Source organism: Anabrus simplex, chromosome 9 (genome assembly GCF_040414725.1).
Source record: "Anabrus simplex isolate iqAnaSimp1 chromosome 9, ASM4041472v1, whole genome shotgun sequence".
Taxonomy (NCBI): Eukaryota; Metazoa; Arthropoda; class Insecta; order Orthoptera; family Tettigoniidae; genus Anabrus; species Anabrus simplex.
In genome coordinates, this window is record NC_090273.1 from 7,081,634 (window position 1) to 7,101,010 (window position 19,377).

Consider the following 19,377-nt stretch of genomic DNA (forward strand, 5'->3'; position numbering starts at 1 on the left):
TGATTTAAAAAAATTGTATCAGATGCAGTCAAATGAAACTGTGAAGCCGGTTCATTTTTCTTACATGCAAAAACATCAAACCGTCTAAGTTTAAGAAAATGAATCTGCGGCGCGAGAAATAGATTTTCGCGGCTGAAGTATTAACAGCCCTAGTATATTTAAAAGACCATTCGTATACAGTAATGCACGATTTCTATGCAGATACCACTGCCAAATACATGTTATCGATAAAAAGTTGCTATTTGCTTTACGCCGCACCGACACAAGTAGGTCTTATGGCGACGATGGGATAGGAAAATCCTAGGAATGGGAAGGAAGCGGCCGTGGCCTTAATTAAAGTACAGCTCCAGCATTTTCCTGGTTTGAAAATGAGAAACCACGGAAAACCAGGGATTTTTCACTTGATATGTGTAAAAGCAATTATTATGTTCCATTTGTGACAAATTTTATAGTGATATTTGGGTGATACCTTTGCGCATCATACCCTTCTGTTGCTTCTATGAGTTACTATTTAGTGCCTGTGTTGCGTGATTTTACTAACTTCAGTTGTCCTGAAATAGGACATTCATAGTTATTGAGTGAAGTTATTTGCGAGTGTCCTATTCCTGTATTCTTAAATAACATTGCCACATAAATAAAATAGATCTTTTAAAGATTTGAATGTGAGAACGCGAAACACTTAAACAGAAAAGTGTGTGAAATTATTTATTTTGTACAGTATTTACTACCTACCGTTAACATTATTTTGTACGGTTTTCCGCTGCAGAGGGGTGCGTTCTTCACTGAATTTCTTTATTAAGGTGCAAGGTGTGATTCAAATATGTTTATTGAGTGATTGACTATATATATAAACAGAAATATACAAAACACTTAACGTGTGCTGTAATGAACAATCGTGTTTCAATGCCAGCGAAGCAGCTCTCGGTGGTAAAAATGAGAGCTAGGTCCATATCTCTCATATTGCTGTACCGTATTGGGGAGGCGTATGTTACGCAGTCATAGTAGTGGGCAATGATCACAGAGTACTGTAAGCTCATTATTTTCCCCCAAAAAAGAAGCAGTAGAAGAAGACAGATTCTGTACTATGCTCGTGACTGAGAGCACCTTCTTATTATACTGTATAGGTGCAGATCAAAGAGTGTCAGCGATAATGTCAAATATGTCCTTTATCAACTTGAAAGTTCGGGTGTTTATTTAATATCGATAAAAGGATATTCCGCAAATCAAGGAAATGGCAAAGCTGATCTTGCTGCTAAAGAAGCTAGTAATTCCTCCTCTGAGCCGCTTACGGGAGCTACCCCTCTTCCAGATTATTATTCTCTTATTAAAGATGCCGCTTTTCAATCTTTTCAGGAAATGTAGCAACGCTCTGCACGTACGAAATGTCAATTCTATTACCAGCTACAGCCATATATTCCACAGAAACCTTGGTATCTTAAAGGTTCATATACACGGCGGCATATTACTAACATTATACGTTTACGGTTCAATCATGCTCTCACTCCTCTATATAAATATCGTTTTAATATTACTAATCTCCCTCACTGTATGTGGAAATCCAGAAGGCGATTGTAATCATTTTCTTTTCATGGTACAGTTACACATCCCTTTACCAACAAGTGCTTCTTGTTTATTATTCGAACCTTCTTCCAACTTCTTCAAAGTTATAAACCAGTTCCTTAATGACGTTAATGACTGTAAATTAATTTTGTAAATGATCTTCATTTTTTTCACAACGTTTTCGCACTCCTACGTTCCATTGTCATATGAACACAACATCTGTTCAATTTGGTACATATTTTTCGGTCATAACGTGTGTACAGCATAGTGTTTTTTTTGTGAATAAGTGCTTCGTTATTATTGTGTTTTTAATGTGGAGTCTTCTTATAAAAAACAGTAAAGTTGTACTCCTGATTCGTGACTGGGTAACATTAAGAGGACCCAACCCTCCCCAACCCCATCAACAACAACAACAACACCAGGGAGAAGAAGAAGAAGATTCAGCGATCAGTACAACTTTTAGAATACCCCGAACTCAAGAAATGGTTGAAGATTAGTACAATTTTGTATGGTGATTTTATATGAAGTGTAATGTAGTGCTGTGGGATTGCGATAATGGGGTTAGTGTGAATGTGAAGCAAATACAGTGAAGTGATCGCGATTGTTGTTTTTAAAGTGTCTTCTAGGTGCAGTTGTATCTAAGAAGTTGATAGCTTCATTTTTTCATTTCAAATAGCAGATTTTGAGGACTCAAGGTTTGGTAAACTTAATTTTGTAACACAGGTGATTCTTTATTCTGACAGCATATACATGGCACTGTTTCTGTGATGTTAATGGACTGATTTTTGGAACTTTAAATTATCATTGAATTTATGAACATCGTCGTTCGTTCGTAAAAAACTGACAAAATGGATCAGATGTTACCTAGCCCTGGGTTTAGTATACCCAGTATAGGAACACCACTTCACCAGCCTGAAGAAGACCAACAAATTCTTCCACATGCTCAACAACAGCAGCAGCAAGGCACATCCCTACAGTTGCCAATGCTGGCGACTCCACAAAAGACCATGCCACACTATGCTCCGGGGTTCACAACACCTCAGAGTTTGATGCAACCCCAGACCCCGGTGAGTAGTAATATATTTGGTGGTTTCAGGGGTGGGGGACGGGACGCAATGTTCGCCAGCTGAAACGTAATAAATTATTATTTCTGTTCTATAAAGGGGTATTGTGTAAATTTTAATTTATTTACATTTGGTTTAAAATTGAGTAGGACCTAGTTTTACATTTTATTACTCCCTGAACAAGTCGTAAATTGCTCCTAACCAAACTCTACTCTAACCCCGCCACCAGCAGTACTTTCCAATAAACCAAATTCTAACTAGTCACTAATAGTAATTTTGTCACATGGAAATGTATGATGAACAGCTTAGGAAAGATGTAGGATATAATGGTTCTTTTGGAATTGGCCCAGGATGGGGAGGTGTGGAGAACTGTATCAAACCAGATCTGCCAGGCAGTTCCTTAATGTTCATGGTATCTCCCTACAAATGACATAATTGGGTGTAAAATTTCTATCGGAGACAGTAGGAACTGCCTTGCTGCCAATGGGAATACAGAAAATGAATACATCTTGGAGATTGATATAGTGTACGTTTTAATTTTTTCTTATCAGTAACAATACATCTAGGGGTGGGTTGGTGGGTCTTTGGCAAGCATAAAGGAAGGATATCTCCTCTCAACTATTTCAAGTATTGTTTCACATCAATTTTGCATAATTTTCACCTTCGTAAAGATGTGAACTGCTGTGCTGAGTGGCTCAGAGGGCTGAGGTGCGTTGGCCTTCTGACCCCAACTGGCCAGGTTTGATCCTAGCTCAGTCTGATGGTATTTGAAGGTGTTCAAATACGTTAGCCTCATGTCGGTAGATTTACTGGCATGTGAAAGGCCTGAGGGACTAAATTCCGGCAGCTCGGCGTTTCAGAAAACCGTAAAATTAGTTACTGTGACGTAAATCCAAATATTATTATCATTTTCATATTTTTATTATTATTATTATTATTATTATTATTATTATTAAGATGTGAACTACCTAGTAAAGACGTAACCTTCTGGCCCATTGAGGAAAGAAATGGATAACTATCTCGCCCTACATCGTGGCTAGTATGTCTCATTTTGGCACTGCTACTAGTTTTTGCATTTTCCCCATAACCCCATAACTTATGGTGGTGCTATTTGAGAATCCAATCACCGGCTGGCCAATAGAGTTATTCCTATTATCTGCGTACTTTTTAGCGATAGATTTGAGTACGCTTTTGAGGAGGAAGGAGGGAGCTGTCACGGTTCCGGTAGTACTGCCTACTGAATGGAAATGAAATCTGAATTGAATCGATAATATGATCGATCAATATCAATTTTCTAAACCCTTGTTATCTTAAGCCAACAACTGTGTCACACATTATATAACATTTCTCGATGTGAATCTTATTCCTAGAGTGAATTCTATAGTTTGGCTTTGCTGTGTAAATAACAACAGTACTAGTACGTAAAGTGTACGCCAGATGTCGCAAAGCGATGCATAAGCGATTCATAGTTTGTGTTTCAAAGGTTGCCAGTACAAATCTCGAAGATTGCCAAGGTCGACTGATTCAACACTAGGGTGTAAATCTATCGCTAAAAAGTGTGCAGGCAATACTTAAATATAAGAATTAAAACGACTGTAAATATGCTGGAACTGACCTAAGCCGATCATTGGTCTTACCAAACGAGACCAATGGCTTTATCTAAGTATACTTATGCTGTTGTCCAGAGAGTACTAGAGGCCTAATTACACAATTTGAGTGTGAACATCGTAGATAGGAAGCAGAAAAACATCGGAGACATAAACAATGCCAGGCTGAAAAACAGCCTCCACTCTCTATATGGTGCAACCGATGTGGTCGTATGTTTCATGCCAGGATTAGTCTCCTTAGCCTTCAAACACCTGGACCCCTAAATTCAAGGATTGGAAGAATCACAGAATAAATATGAGTACTTGGATATGAGCATCAGCCGATGATGACCAAATAAAGGCCTGTAGGCCACTTTGAAGCTCTAACCTGGCGGGTTTATATTCCCAGACCGTCTTTGCTTCTTGTGTGATGAATGATCTTGTCACTGTATCGTGGGGGCTTTGTTTGTTATCAACATATAGGCCTAATTCAACTTTTGTTCACTCTCAAACATAGAATGCCCTGCTGAGCGATATTTGGCAGTTCTGTTTACTGAATTCTGTTGTCTCAGCCACACTATGTTGAATTTCTAACCTATCTTATGGGTACACACAATCAGATGAGTAGAATTAGGTATATTGGACATGTACTGAGTTGTGATCCCCATTATAATCAGGTGGCTACAACTATCCAGTCCACCAGTGATCCCTAACCTACTAAGGTTAAAAGTTTCTCTTGAGGACTACTAATTTTAGTTGGCCTAAGTAAGATTGGCATTGTGATAAGCAACAGGTAAGGATGAAGTAGACAAGTTTTTTGAGGGACTGAGTGTAAAAATAGGACTACTTCAGGATGTTGGAAGAGAATTGCAGGGGCAAGACAAATGGAAACAGTGTATTTTATTGAGCAAAAGTGGTAAACAGGTGTTCTTTTTCTTTTTTTTTCTTTTTTTCTTTTTTTTACACGTAGTCTCTACTACGTTCAATACGAGTCCTCCAGCATATAGATTCTTCTAAAAAGTTCATTAGTTGTTTGTGCAATCTTTAAATCATTAGCATAAAGGAGGCATTTGGAATATAGGCTATAATTGATTTGGTTAAATCTTTGATAAATGGCAAAATAATAATGGTCCCAGATTATAACCTTGTGGTACCCTCCTATACCTGTTTGTGTTGTGCCAGTAATCATTCTCACTACTTTCATGTAAGGATAGTTTTATCTAAGAACCCACTTCTTTCTTACAGAATACCAATGGACACAACTGCGAGCTCACTGCATTGTTAGCTTTGCTACACCTTGATTCAAATTTGCTGTTTAACAAAGTTGGTCTAAATACAGAAAGATGTAAAGATAGTTTAATCTAATAACTCTCTTCCTTCGTATGGAATACCAGTGATTGCAACTGCAAACTCACTCCAGTAACTGTCACACCTCACTTACCATACTACGTAGGAGGATCAAATGTCAGGACAGGAATACAAAATTGGCACAGGTGGACCAATTCTAGTATTCTCCCAGAAGGGCAGTATTGTATCAAGATGATATTTTTAGATTATACATTAACTAGTAACTTAGCCTGCAGTAGACAATATTGAGAAATTGCAAGCAGATAGGTAGTAATCCATATATATGATGATCGGTGATTCAGCTAAGTTGTCCACCTCAAATATCTTCTGATCCATTAAATATATAGACATTCTATTTTCAAATCCTGTAAATTGTATTAAAGGGCTCATGAAATACTGTCCTATGCTTCTTGATCACATACGTAATTACCGAGAAACCGGTAGCAACTTTGTGTTTTTAAATGGGACTGTCAAAATTTCATCCAGTAGAACAATTAAAGAGTCAAGCAACAAATTCAGTAATGTGCTTATTTTGCAAATCAGACGAGTACCGTGCTTTCAGAGATATTAAAAGGTTGCAAATGTGTACGCATTAGACAGCAAGAAAGAGATGCGCCACTTGCTTTGATATTGGGCGCATAGTTCTCGTGCTTGACTCGTGACTTGTTGATAAACACACATACCTGGCCATTATCTCGAGGGGGCCGGAGAAAAAAGCAGTATGATGGAGGCCTACAGCATTTCAGAGTTAGAAAGCTTTTGTTTCATTGCCGTTGGATCAGAAAAAGACCAGATAACACAGTAATTTAAGTACTTTCTCATGAGACATAAGTTAGTACACGAGATGAAATCTGTCACTTCAAAATTCAATGAATGACATGGTCTTTGGAAAGAATGGATGCAATTTCAACATAGCCCAGTAGTGCACGTTTCTCGGGTTTACATTGCCATGGTTACTGAATGTGGCTTCATTGGTGAAAAGAACTCACTGGAGGAATTGTCTATTGTCTCGTACTTGCACAAAAAAAGACCGAGAGAATTCCACCCTCCTTTCATAATGCATACCTGCCAACTTTCCTGATTAAGGCGGGAGACTCCGGATTTTCGGCATTTTTTCCCACCTCCTGATTATTCTATTATTTCTTCCGATTTTAGCTTATTTTTTGGTGAACTTCAAACATTTGTTTTCAAATCCTGCCATTCAGCATTGTACGCCAGTGGCCAAAAGTCCTTCGCACATTGGCCACTTTCAAATGAAACTTCGATGTTTACTAATATGAGAGATGTGCGATGTTTATTGAAACCTGTATATCGGACGCATAAATAGATTGTAAATCTCTTGTTCTTGCGTGCTATGTTCGTGTTCGTTCACATCAGTCTATTCGATTCTAGAGACTAGTCGCTAGATTTGGAATCTGTTTTAGTAATGTAATGACAGAATTTCAAGGATAGTGACTGTTGACTTTTCTAGAGATTTTAGGAGTCATCTGGAGACAATCCTGGCGAATTTTAATTTATTCCTTGATAAAAATAACATTGCGCTTCACATAATAGTGTGGGCGTGTGATGCAATATATTAATCTGTGCATTTGCTAAGTAATGGCATCTAAGTGCATGAAATGGTGTATGGCTTTTAGTGCCGGGAGTGTCTGAGGACATGTTCGGCTCGCCAGATGCGGGTCTTTCGATTTGACACCCGTAGGCGATCTGCGCGTCATGATGAGGATGAAATGATGATGAAGACTACACATACATCCAGCCTATGTGCCAGAGAAATTAACCAATGGTGGTTAAAATTCCCGACCCTGCCGGGAATCGAACCTGGGACTCCTGTGACCAAAGGCCAGCACGCTAACCATTTAGCTGTGGAGCCGATCTAAAGTGCATGACTGATCCACACGTGTGGAGCATGAGTTCATAATATTTTCGGAAGGCTTATCAGAGACCGATCATCTCACTCGCATACTTCCTGTGAGGGAATAGAGATATGTAATTTTTAGCCTTGTAGTCTCTTCTAGCAACAGTCCGGTTTTCAGACGATAAGTGTTATTATATATACCATAATACTGTATTGCGCAAGACATGTAGATTAAGCAGTTTTGACCACTTGTATCTCCTGATTTTTCTTGATTTTCATATCAGAATCTCCTGATTTTTGGTTTTGTAAAGTTGGCAGGTGTGATAATGCTGGTGAAATGATACGTGGTACAGGTGGTACTTGTACCGTTGCAAAATACTAACGACACTTGGCTGGATTATTCCTGTGCTCTACGAAATGCCCCTTGTTATCGTCTGTGGATTGTGCACAACTGCCACAAGAACGTCTATTGTTGTTGATTGTCCTGTTGCTCGTTTGTTTTCTGTTTCTCTTATAAGGCATCCGGTTTCCATCAGATAACAATTTTTGACACAATCTCCGAAAGGTAGTTCTTGATGGACGCTGTTGTAACGGATACCTCTCCACGTATAATGTTGCCGCTGGCGTTGCATTTCTTTTACAATCACCATAAATAAGAAGCCTGTCCAATTCTTCCTCGTTGCTGAAGTATACATTTCCCTCCACTTCAGCAGTAGTCTACTCAGAACATAATCATACAAAGGTGGCACATGTGGAATGCAGTCTCTTATGTCCGTAAGCATTTTCCCCACTCCGCTTGGTCCTGTATCCTAGCGGAAATATCTGAAACCACCTTACTGCATATCTTAAGTAATAAGTACTGTACTCTGGCGAACCTGAGAAAATTGAATTAATTTACACTTTAAAATATAAAATGAAACAAAACTCACCCATTTAGTTTCTTGTGAAGATCTCTTCTAATTTTATTTTTACGAGTCTGGTGGACCATCAGACATTTTGACTGTGCACAGTACCATCACAATATGCTACGTATGGAATACATGTTTATCAAGAAAGCGGAAGTCGTGCAGGACGACAGTACACTGGACATCACAGCTTTCTGTCTAATACCCACACATACTAAGTAAGTACTCATGTGATTGCAAACTAGCTCATCACTGTATTTGTCGCTCGATTCTTAATTTTCTATTGGGTGAAATTAGTATAGTCCCATTAAAAAAATGTTGCTACCAGTTTCTCGGTAATTACCTATGTGATCGAGAGGAATAGGACATTATTTTATGAGCGCCATAATAGAGTGTAAGAATTTGAAAACAGAGGGCCGGTTGCAGAAACAGTCTTTAGACGATGTGTACGGTTAACAATGCCTAAGTATGGCTGCCGCATTGCAGAGACGTTATTTTATCACTTAGACATTGCTTAAAACCGATGTTCAACCGGCCATGTTTAAGCACTGTCGAGAGCTTTGTTTAACCTCAAATGAGGGGAGCAAATCACAATCAGAGGTTATGTACCATGAAACATGTAATTTGTATTATCATGTTGAGATGATTCCGGGAAGTAGAAGAGATGAGTCTAGACATCTCTTTAGTTTCTTTTCATTACTAGGTCTTGTCTCTCTAGCTGGACTGCAGTACACGTTTGTGATCACTGGAATGTGCTTCCTCATCAGTGCACCATCAGTACGTGTGAGAAGTGTTTGGGACTGCACCTCTATGCCCTTTACTAGAACTAAATCTATTGCGCTTCCTCCGTTGTGGCAGATGTATGTTTGCATTTTCTGGTCATTCACTAAAGTATTCCAGAACTAAATCTCTTTTTCTGCTTGACCTGTTTGGTTATTTAACTCTGGTATTGTTTAGGTGCAGAGGAATTCAATCTCTGACATAGGCCTACCACCAATTATTGTGTCCTCGTGTCCGGCTCCATGGCTAAATGGTTAGCGTGCTGGTCTTTGGTCACAGGGGTCCCGGGTTCGATTCCCGGCAGGGTCGGGAGTTTTAACCATGATTGGTTAATTTCCCTGGCACGGGGGCTGGGTGTATGTGTTGTCTTCATCACCATTTCATCCTCATCACGACGCGCAGGTCGCCTACATTAGTCTAATCAAAAGACCTGCACCTGGCGAGCCGAACCTGCCCTGGGATCTCCTGGCACTAAAAGCCATATGCCATTTCATTTCATTGTCTCCTCGTTTTTGTCCCTTGTGGCAATAAGCCTGGTACTGAAGTCAGAACTTGTCCAAAAACCCAGGAGCCTTTGAGCATTCTGTGCAATTTGTTTTGACAGCGGTGACTAAAAATGTTCCACTTGCCCTTATCCTTGTTTCGTTAGGTGTGGTTGGCGTAGAACCGCTTTGTGCATGAGCATCATTGTTGCATGAACTATAAGGAGTAACTTGCTTTCTTGTGTATCGTCCATTGTTATACTGATTAACCTATAACAGTCTTATTCTACTGCCTTTATTGACCCACAGTCAATGCAGGAATTAAATTATTTCTCTTAATGCTGTTATGCCATGTTCGTGATGTGCTACACAATTACTAACGGAATATGAAAAATCAGTGGTGCGGTCCCTCGACGAGTGAACCCAGCACTCGCCTCAGTCCTGCATAGCCAAGTGCGCCAATTCAAACGTGCAAAATTTAACGCTTTCTGCAGGTTGCATAAATTAATTTGTACAAGAAATGTTTTGGCTGTTGTTTTATTCGTTTAACCTGTTTGCGCAAAATTTACATAAGATCTGCGATTCCCCGGTTCATGCCCTTCCCTTGTCAGTGATAGAGTGTAGGAGACCTAGAATATTAAGGTTAGACTCTGTTTTTAATGATTTAGTCCAGGAGTGGTTGCTTGGAAAAATAACGAAGGAAGAAAGTGGAATAAGTTTCACATGTGACCCGCCAGCGCAGTATAAGCACCACTACACTAACGGTCAGCAACAAATGCACCGGCCGGTACCACCTTTAAGCCAGTGGGAAAAGGGACAAGGAAAATGAAAGTCAGAAATACTAACCACAAAGGTAGAAACAAACACAAAACATGAACTTACCAATTAATAGGCCCCATAAATCCCAGAGGACATGGAGAAAATTTACTTGTTTCAGCGTTGAATTACTCAAGACTATGAAAGAAAACTCAACTTTCAACCAAATCAAAAGTTTTAATTCAAGAAAGAGGAAAGTTAAACATGAAAAACTGAAATGGTCATCGTCCTATAAAGGAAAACAACAAACAAATTAAGTAGAAATATTGTAATTAATAAATTATGATAAATTTAAAACTAATGACACGGGCCCGTCTTTCTTGACTTATTTAAATAAATGACAAGAAAATAAAATGTTGTAACCTTGGGATCAATCATTAATAAACAACCTTTCAGTGAGCATTTGCAAGAGCATTGAATTCCAGCCCAACAAAATGAACTTCAGGAACTCAAATCTTTTCCAAGTTAAGGAAAACACAGAGGAAAAGCAGAAGATATATTAATATGAGAGATTGAAAAGGATTGGGAAATACTTCACAGGAACAAAAGTTTAAAACCAGGAATAAATTACACAACCAACCCGCGAAAACCAACAGGGCCACACACCCACATCAGAAAAACAGTTATTGCCATGGCAACAAAATACATACACTAGAAACAAGCTAAACAACCAATCACGGAGTAAGACCGCAACAAATGTCAAAAACATGAATAAAACAAATGAAAATCAAACCCACCCAAAGCATTAAATTACCAGAAAAATAAAATATAAGGTGAGTTTAAAAGACAAAATAAATTAAAGCAAACTAGAATTTTGATGCCCATGCGGAACCTCACGTAGTGTTCAAGCCACGTAGGCGAAACCATTAGTTATAAATTACACACTCAAGTATAGCCTATTCATGGGTGAATAATGATAACTATAAAATTAACACATTTCCTTTTACGAACACTGACAATGTCTATTGATTTGCTATACTTCTGTGATAAATTTTACATCCACATCTTCACTCCTTTTAAAATATTATCAAACATTCAATAACCACCGCATAGAGAGAGTAGGTTCTGAAACACAATAATTCACTCAATTTTTCATGAAGTACTTTCCCAGACAAATTTTAGTTTTATGATCACTGAAGTTAAGCTTTATGTTGTTTGAAGGACTTACTTGTATGGATCCAATAGTCAGCAGGAATAGGTCAGATCGTAGTATACTCACAGATGTATTCATCTCCCCGGTCACAATAATAAAAGGGAATAATTCCATATGAGTAGGACGATGCCAACTAGAAAAATCAAGAAATGAAAAAGGGTTTTAAAACCCATGACTCAAGACTCTCATCCTGGGTCTATACTTCAACCAGACACTAGCATTTTGGGAGACCACATCACACGTCCGCACACCATGGTTTCCACAGATGAAGTCCTTTCATATCACGGCCGACCTTAGCTCCCAAACGAAGTTGCCGCGACTGATTGGTCGAAGAGCAGTAGGAGGGGCGACCCGAGTAGATTGGTAAACGCAAGATTGCAGCACACTGCAGAGACCGTAGGAAAAGGCCGGTTCAATTAATAAATGTATGTATGAAGCCTAAAGAAGTTCGCGTTTAGTCCGCAGACAGAAATATAATTAACATGAGATTAGCAATTCCAAGATCACTTATAGTACGGGAGAAACCACATATATTAATAAAGTAAATGAAAAGAATTTCCACGGCAAGATAGCCAGTTCTAAACTGTTTTTGGGAAGGGGCACAAATGCGTTATTCCACAACAGCCTCCCCCCCACCGAAGCTCCCACCATATTCACCAATACAGTCACTCACTTAGGTTAGTGGTCAAGAAACAATCTAAATTTGAAATGATGTCCACATTAGATAATGACCACTAATACTGACTTCGTTTACACATAACTTCAGTGTGCCAAACCAGAGTCATTTCAACGTTATATTCATTTCTTAATTTCATAATAATTGCGGCTTAAATTTTTAAGTTACCAGTCACTTTTAACTCATCATCCACGAAAGAAACATAGGTTAATTCACACTTGTTTTAAAGGAATTCCATTCGTTGAATGTTTAAGACAGATAGTTTTAACTGACTTCATACCCTTTTTGGCGTCATGCCTCTAATTAAGATTTGTTACCTACTACATTTCACCCTTAGAAAGAATATAAAGTTAAATTCTTAATTACAGATCAGAAAATATGTTTTCTTTAGATTACCAAGAAATGCATTATCTCACCTTCTTTGACATCTTAATTGGCCAAACAGGCAACCAAAGGATAAAAGAGAAAACCAAGCACAGAAAAGGGGCAAAAATATAAAAGGAAAGGGAGAGAGACAAGCTCAGTGATATCTTACTAAAAGAATCACAAGATCCACAATAAATCACACATAACTTAAACTCGTAGAAGACGGACTCCAGACTAAATCGTACCATTGGCCGAACAAAAGAAAACGGGAACACTGCACCATACCAGATATGAGAACTTATATCAATAGAATTAAAGTAACAGTAGAACTCAAAATTACAATAACTAATACAGAAATTAAATAAAATATCGCACAGGATTAGTTACAAGATAAGGAAAAGGACATCAAGAACTGATGTAAGGCAGTACCAGTTAGCCAATAGTCGAAAGCAAAGACACACCACGTCGTTAACATATAATCACCAAAAATCCACATTAAACACTAAATAATACGACTTCAAGCAGTACATAACATAAACGTACTCAGTCATGTGCTCAGGACGTTTCATGTGTATGACCTTCAGTCAAATGAAAAATGGTACAGAATTGTACATATTAAGAGAACTCAAATTTCACACCAATAAATTACAGATTAACTAGGCAAGGATCGAAAAAGAATATGTTGCATATCAATAACAGCTTACACGATCCAAACAAGAAAATCAAGGTGTGATAGTTAAAATTCCTTTAAAAAATAATCTATGGAGCAGGACTAAAATCAATGAGCTAACAACTAATGTCTAAACCCATTAATTACAGAACCAAAATCCTTTAATTAATTTCCAATTAATCTGTTTCAACACCACTTATACATTCCATACATAACCTAACTAAACAAGAAATAAGATCAGATATACTTACATCAACAAAATAGGAAAATGACCAAAATCCATGGGTTATGGGGAATAATTACTCAAGACAAGATGAATATTGGTAGCTGCAGTTGGAGACCTCAAGATCTTTCAGATGGTGGGTACGCATATAGTTTGTCATCACAACAGAGCAATTGACATCAAGCCAAATAATTCTAGGATAGAAAACAATAAACTCACGGTATCGTAACAACATTACCAGACTCAGGACTAGAACCATACCTTCTAGCTTTAAAAGGAGATGCCATAGGAAAAACAGGATAGAAAGTGGTTAACAGGAAACTCAGGAGGGTGGACCAATCTGAAGTCACATAACCCACCAATTTCACGTAATTATTAACAGTATACATTCCACAACAGCACATCCAATTAAACAGAGAAAGGCGATAGAATACATCTCAAACCAGATAACCAACGGAATTGGGAGCAATGACTTAACACAGCATAACCCACCGGTTGTCCCACGGGACCTCGGTGTTATTCGGTCTAGAAACAAGTGATATCCTCATCACCCTGTCACTTCACGGCTAAACAGGTACCTCCTATCCCCAGATAAAATATAAGTGGTAGGTAATGTGGGAAGGACGATAGAAAATGCTCAAAGGACCATCAAGAAGGAAGGAACACAACCAAGAGACCCCATAATCAATCGGCTGGGCGACTTCAGTACCGTTTGGGAATCACTAAATAATCCCATACTTATCTAGCAAATCACAGAACGGCAAGATAACAATAGAAGCAGAAACTAAAGGATCCACTGAGGAAAAGGACCAATAGGTTGGCAGGTTAATCTTAAAGGAACTTTACAGCACACACAGTCAAATACATGATGACGTCGGTTCAGCAAGTTATGTAGAGAATGAGAATAGACCAGAGCACACAAGAACCAACAAATTATATATGAGAAGACAAGGTTATTCCCAAAGAGTTGTAGATCCATGCAAATCTACTGGGACGCAGAGGTAAGTTAAAGGCAACACATTGCCCATACCGAAGTGCCATAACCACATCATTAACACAACACAATAACATCAACACAACCATAATGACTACCAAGAAACACGTGTCAGCCCATAAGGGATTAAAGGATTTCTCTATCCTCAACAGCATGCCAAGCAGCCGTCATGCCACCCCAGAATATAACCCCGAAAAGAAACTCACGTTACCATAACAACATTACCAAACACAGGATCAGAACCATACCTTCTAGCTTTAAAAGGAGATGCCCTCCTCAAGTTAAGGATCCTTTTTGAACAACGCAACACCACAATAACGAGTAGATAAGGTAGGAATACACGGAAGCCACAACTCAAATTGAACAACACAATACAAGAATAATTCAAGAATGTAGAGACAAGAAAACAGGTACATAATGTTTTTAGTAGAGCGCAGAACTAATACCACATGAGACCGAAGAATACAACAAGGAATAACCCCGTTAACGTTTACCAGAAGGAATATCAAGATCAAAATCTTAAAAGATAGATAGGGCAATAATTTACGCACCTGAAAATCTACAAGGCAGGTACTACGAGTTATAGATCACTCACCAAACGGATGTTCCACAACCAGGTGACAGGAATAATTTAAAGGAGGGCACCAGAGCAATTGGAAACAGAGAAGCAAGTGCCACCAGTAGTCAGAGAAGGAAAGCAGTAAAGACGTCAAGTCCATGCCCAAGCCAAACAGCCAACCACCTCAACACTGATAGACAGAGCTCAACAATAACCAACAGCCACGCAAAAAAAACTTAACAAATAGAATCTATCACCGAGTACTGCTTAATAACTAGCAGACCCACCCAAATTATGAAAAAAATTTAAAAACATTACACGGTTCTTGCAATGAACACCTAACAGTACCACAGCCAATACAGATGCCAATTACACCACAGAAATAGACTTGAATCACCAGAGATAGAACACTAGAATTAATCAGAAATTGGTATAAGTTACAACACCCTAACAATTTTCACTTACATGAATAATAATGAAACAGAACTAGAATTTACATAAAATTTTCTAAAATTGCTGCAGTGCAAAGGTTATTATAACATGTCAGCCCATAATTCAATTTATGATCAACTTTAGTAATCTTGAATGATCAGGTTTTAATAATTTTAGGACGAACTGAATGTGCATGCAAACCATACCAATCAAGCAATGAGTTGTTAACGGCTAAATAAATAGATACTTACAGCGTTAGTGAAAGGGCACATGCCCACCACAAATGACTAACTCATTTTTAAAGGACAGTGGCCACAGTAAGCAAAGGTAGTAAGCTACTACACAAACATATCAAGATTTACACGAGATATGAATGCTGAAAATTTGGTTCAGAAAATCTTAAGATGTGCCAGTCGAATCTGACACAGTAAGGAAACTGCCACATGGTTTCACACACTACTAAACCACAATGTTCGAACTGAAAAGGATCCCAAGCTCGGGAAACAGAACCCAAAACACCAAGGCTAAAAATACTATACATGGAAACATTCACCAAATCAAATCCATACCCATCAACAATATAAAGATATAATTAAATAAATTTTGCTCATTGAAATGTAGTCCCCATCCACAGACTCAAACCACAGACAGCATGAGTTATCAAGAAGCCCCTAAGAAAGGAAAAGGAATATACATTAACGCTATTTTAACTGGGAAAGATGAACTCACCTAATTCTCTTAGCGATGGGATCACTCACCAGCACCGATACTGGAGACAGAAACTGTATTACAGTACAGGGACCTTTGTTAATGGCCTTATTAATGGGATAAGACTTGACAAAAACTTGATCACCAACTTTCAACCTAGTTGACTTTTTACCCTTGTTATACTTATCCCTTCCCCTCTCGTACGATACAGACAAATTCTTCCTGGCTTCATCCCAAATTTTCTGAACATCATTGGGTTTAGACAGATCGGGAAGAAGATCATCAATACTAAATACGTTGGACATAGTAGAATACAGGGTATAACAGAACATGAGGGACATAGGGGTTTTAACATGTGATTCATGTGAGGCAGAGTTAAACGCATGAGCTAACCAGTGTAGGCAAGAGTCCCACTTGGAATTATTATTATGATGATACGCGATCAGGGCAGACTTCAGGTTCCTATTCATTCTCTCGGCGTAAGATGGGTTTGGATAGAATGGAACGGTTGTAACATGGGAGATGCACAACTCAAACAGATATTTCTTAAACGAATGGCTAGTGAATGTACTGGCATTGTCAGAAACCAGAAACTTCGGAGGACCAAAGGATGCAAAAATAGAATTCAAACAGTTGATAGAAGTTTGAAAAGTAGTAGATCTAGTGGCAATAATCCAGCAAAACCGAGAGAACACATCAATACACACAAAAATATGAGTGTTTCCCGAGGTAGAACTAGGGCGAGGGCCCACAAAATCAATGAATAACCTTCCCATAGGACGAGAGGCTTGTGAAGATGGTAATAAACCAACACGGTTGTTCAGGTTAGGTTTACTAATTGCACAAGATTTAACCGTAGTTCGGACGTCGTCGTCCATCTTTTTCCAAATGAAGAACTGTCTGATTTTCTGTCTTGTTTTGAATGTACGCAAATGACCGCCAATAAGACAACAGTGATAGTATTTAAATATGTCTGGTATGAGTACCTGAGGAACAACAATTTTGAAATTATGGTCACCCCGACCTTTACAACAAAGAACATCCTTAACTGGGGAGTAAGGTTTTACTACAATTCTGTCGATGATTTCTTTCAACTCTGGGTATGATTTCTGATGATCTCCAAAATCATGGTATAACAAAGGCAGATCCGAAAGGATGGCACTAACGCCAACAACATTAGCTTCATTAAGTTTTTCTACACCAGATTTTACATCAGGACCGAAGTCACTATCATACATTCTACTCAAATTTTCAGCGATGATATTCTCTGAACCTCTGATATATTTAACCTGGAAACTAAAAGCTGAAATTCAAAGTGCCCATCTAGTAATTCTGCCAGTTCTTTTGGGTCAATTCAATACCCATGAGAGAGCCTGATTATCAGTTTCAAGGTCGAAATTTACTTCTCAAGGGCAAACAGTACGGCAAGACATTCCAACTCGTAGATAGAGTACTTACTCTCTAGATTGGTGAGGATCCTAGATACATAGGCTACCAGTCTACGACCGTCTTCATACTCTTGTAAGGGCACACCAGCAATAGCTTTTCCAGAGACATCAATTTGCACGATGAAACGCTTATTGAAATCAGATATGGCCAACACAGCAGCATTGAATAGAGCGAGTTTCAGTGTTTCAAAGGCTTCTTGCTGGGGTGGACCCCAGGAGAACTTGACGTCCTTACGTCTCAGATAGTTATTAGGGGGTTGACATTCTCTGATAGGCTGGGTTCTAGTATGATCAGCAGAGGTGCCATCGGACGACACAGCATGCCCAAGAAAGGTCATACTTGCCTCTTAGACAGGCAGGGGATACCGTGGGTGTATTCTTTGTCTGTGTCCTTCACCCATAGGGGGTTGTGTGTTTGGTCTGGTCCGCGAGAGCTATTTTATTTCGCTCAAGTCTGCAGACAAGCCGGTTACGACCCCGCTATCCACTACGTGGGAGTATTACCTCTCCCCCTGGTACGACAGCGTAGTAGGTTCATGGGACAGGTTAAAAACAAGAGGTGCTGTAGTAGGAAAGACCTCAGTGCTAGCTGTGAAAGTGCTTATTTAATTCAGAGAGGCTTGAACACTGAAGTTTGTATGAATATGTTTATATTTATTTATACATTTCTTTCTTTGCAGCAAATGTCTCCAATGGTTGCTCCATCCAGTCAGATCGCCCCTGCGCCTGCGAGCATGGGACCAGCTACCCCAATGACACCAATGACTCCTTCGTCTGCAGACCCTGGCATTGTTCCGCAATTGCAGTATGTATTTATAGGACTGAAATCATGTAGATATGAACACATTTTTATGTTCTTCAGCCAGTAAGATGCAGAATCACTTAGGAGTTAATCAGAGTGGAGCTGGAAGGACGTGGCACCCGAATGTGCCTGAAGTGAGCTAAGCCAGTTAGGAAGAAGAATGGGGGGTTATTCAAGACTGAAAGAGAGTGTGTGTGAAACTTGGCCTTGTACTACCGTTAACCCCTCAGCGCCGACCTCTATACGTGGTATAGACACTCTTTTCTTCCGTAGCCGCCGACCTCTATACGTGGTATAGACCCATACATGGTTTTGCATTTACGGCTATAGCGCGAAGAGTTTTGGAGTTATGGATATGCAAGTTGTTTTGTTTCCTAGAAGACATTTTGAGGTTTATCAGTGTTGTAAATAAGAATTGAAAATCGTTAACATGTAGTTGTCTTTGCAAGGATAATTATTTGTCAAATAAGTCTGAGCACTGATCTCTGCTTTTTTAAAAGTCTGTTTGCTTCATTATTTCCCACGGAATAAAACAAAGAAATGATGATCTGAGAAGTTGGTCTTTCCGCGCGATGTTCTTTGCTCTAATTTTACATTAAGAGAGCGGTTTATTTATTATATTTGTCTTTATTTCTAGGCTTGTAATATTTTCGTAACTCTCCGCGAGCGCTTTGTGTAGGCATCAGTTAGTGCTGCTTTCTGTGATACGATGCGAGAACCAGTTGTTCATGGTATATATCTTGTTTGAAAGACGATGTCTCTATCTTTTATCTGAAATATGTATCGAGTTGGTTTGTTATTCCCTTCATTCAGTTTCGTCCTGCTGCTTTCGGACTCGCTGCAGCTTCATCAGTCCGTGTGACGCGCCGCGCTCAATGGCTAGCACCAGTCGTGGTTTGACTGACAGTAACGTGCTTAAAATATTGTATAATTCAGATGAAAGTTTAG

General features: G+C 38.9%; 1 protein-coding gene across 1 annotated transcript in view; it reads left to right on the forward strand.

The window, feature by feature from the left end:
• The first annotated feature begins 1,975 nt into the window (after positions 1–1,975).
• Tbp (TATA binding protein) overlaps positions 1,976–19,377 on the forward strand; it is a 98,435-nt gene continuing 81,033 nt past the window's right edge. The window contains exons 1-2 of the mRNA XM_067153937.2: positions 1,976–2,627; positions 18,308–18,432. Of these exons, the coding sequence (XP_067010038.1) occupies positions 2,409–2,627; positions 18,308–18,432 (344 nt within the window). The 5' untranslated portion in view covers positions 1,976–2,408. The remainder of the gene's footprint in view (positions 2,628–18,307; positions 18,433–19,377) is intronic.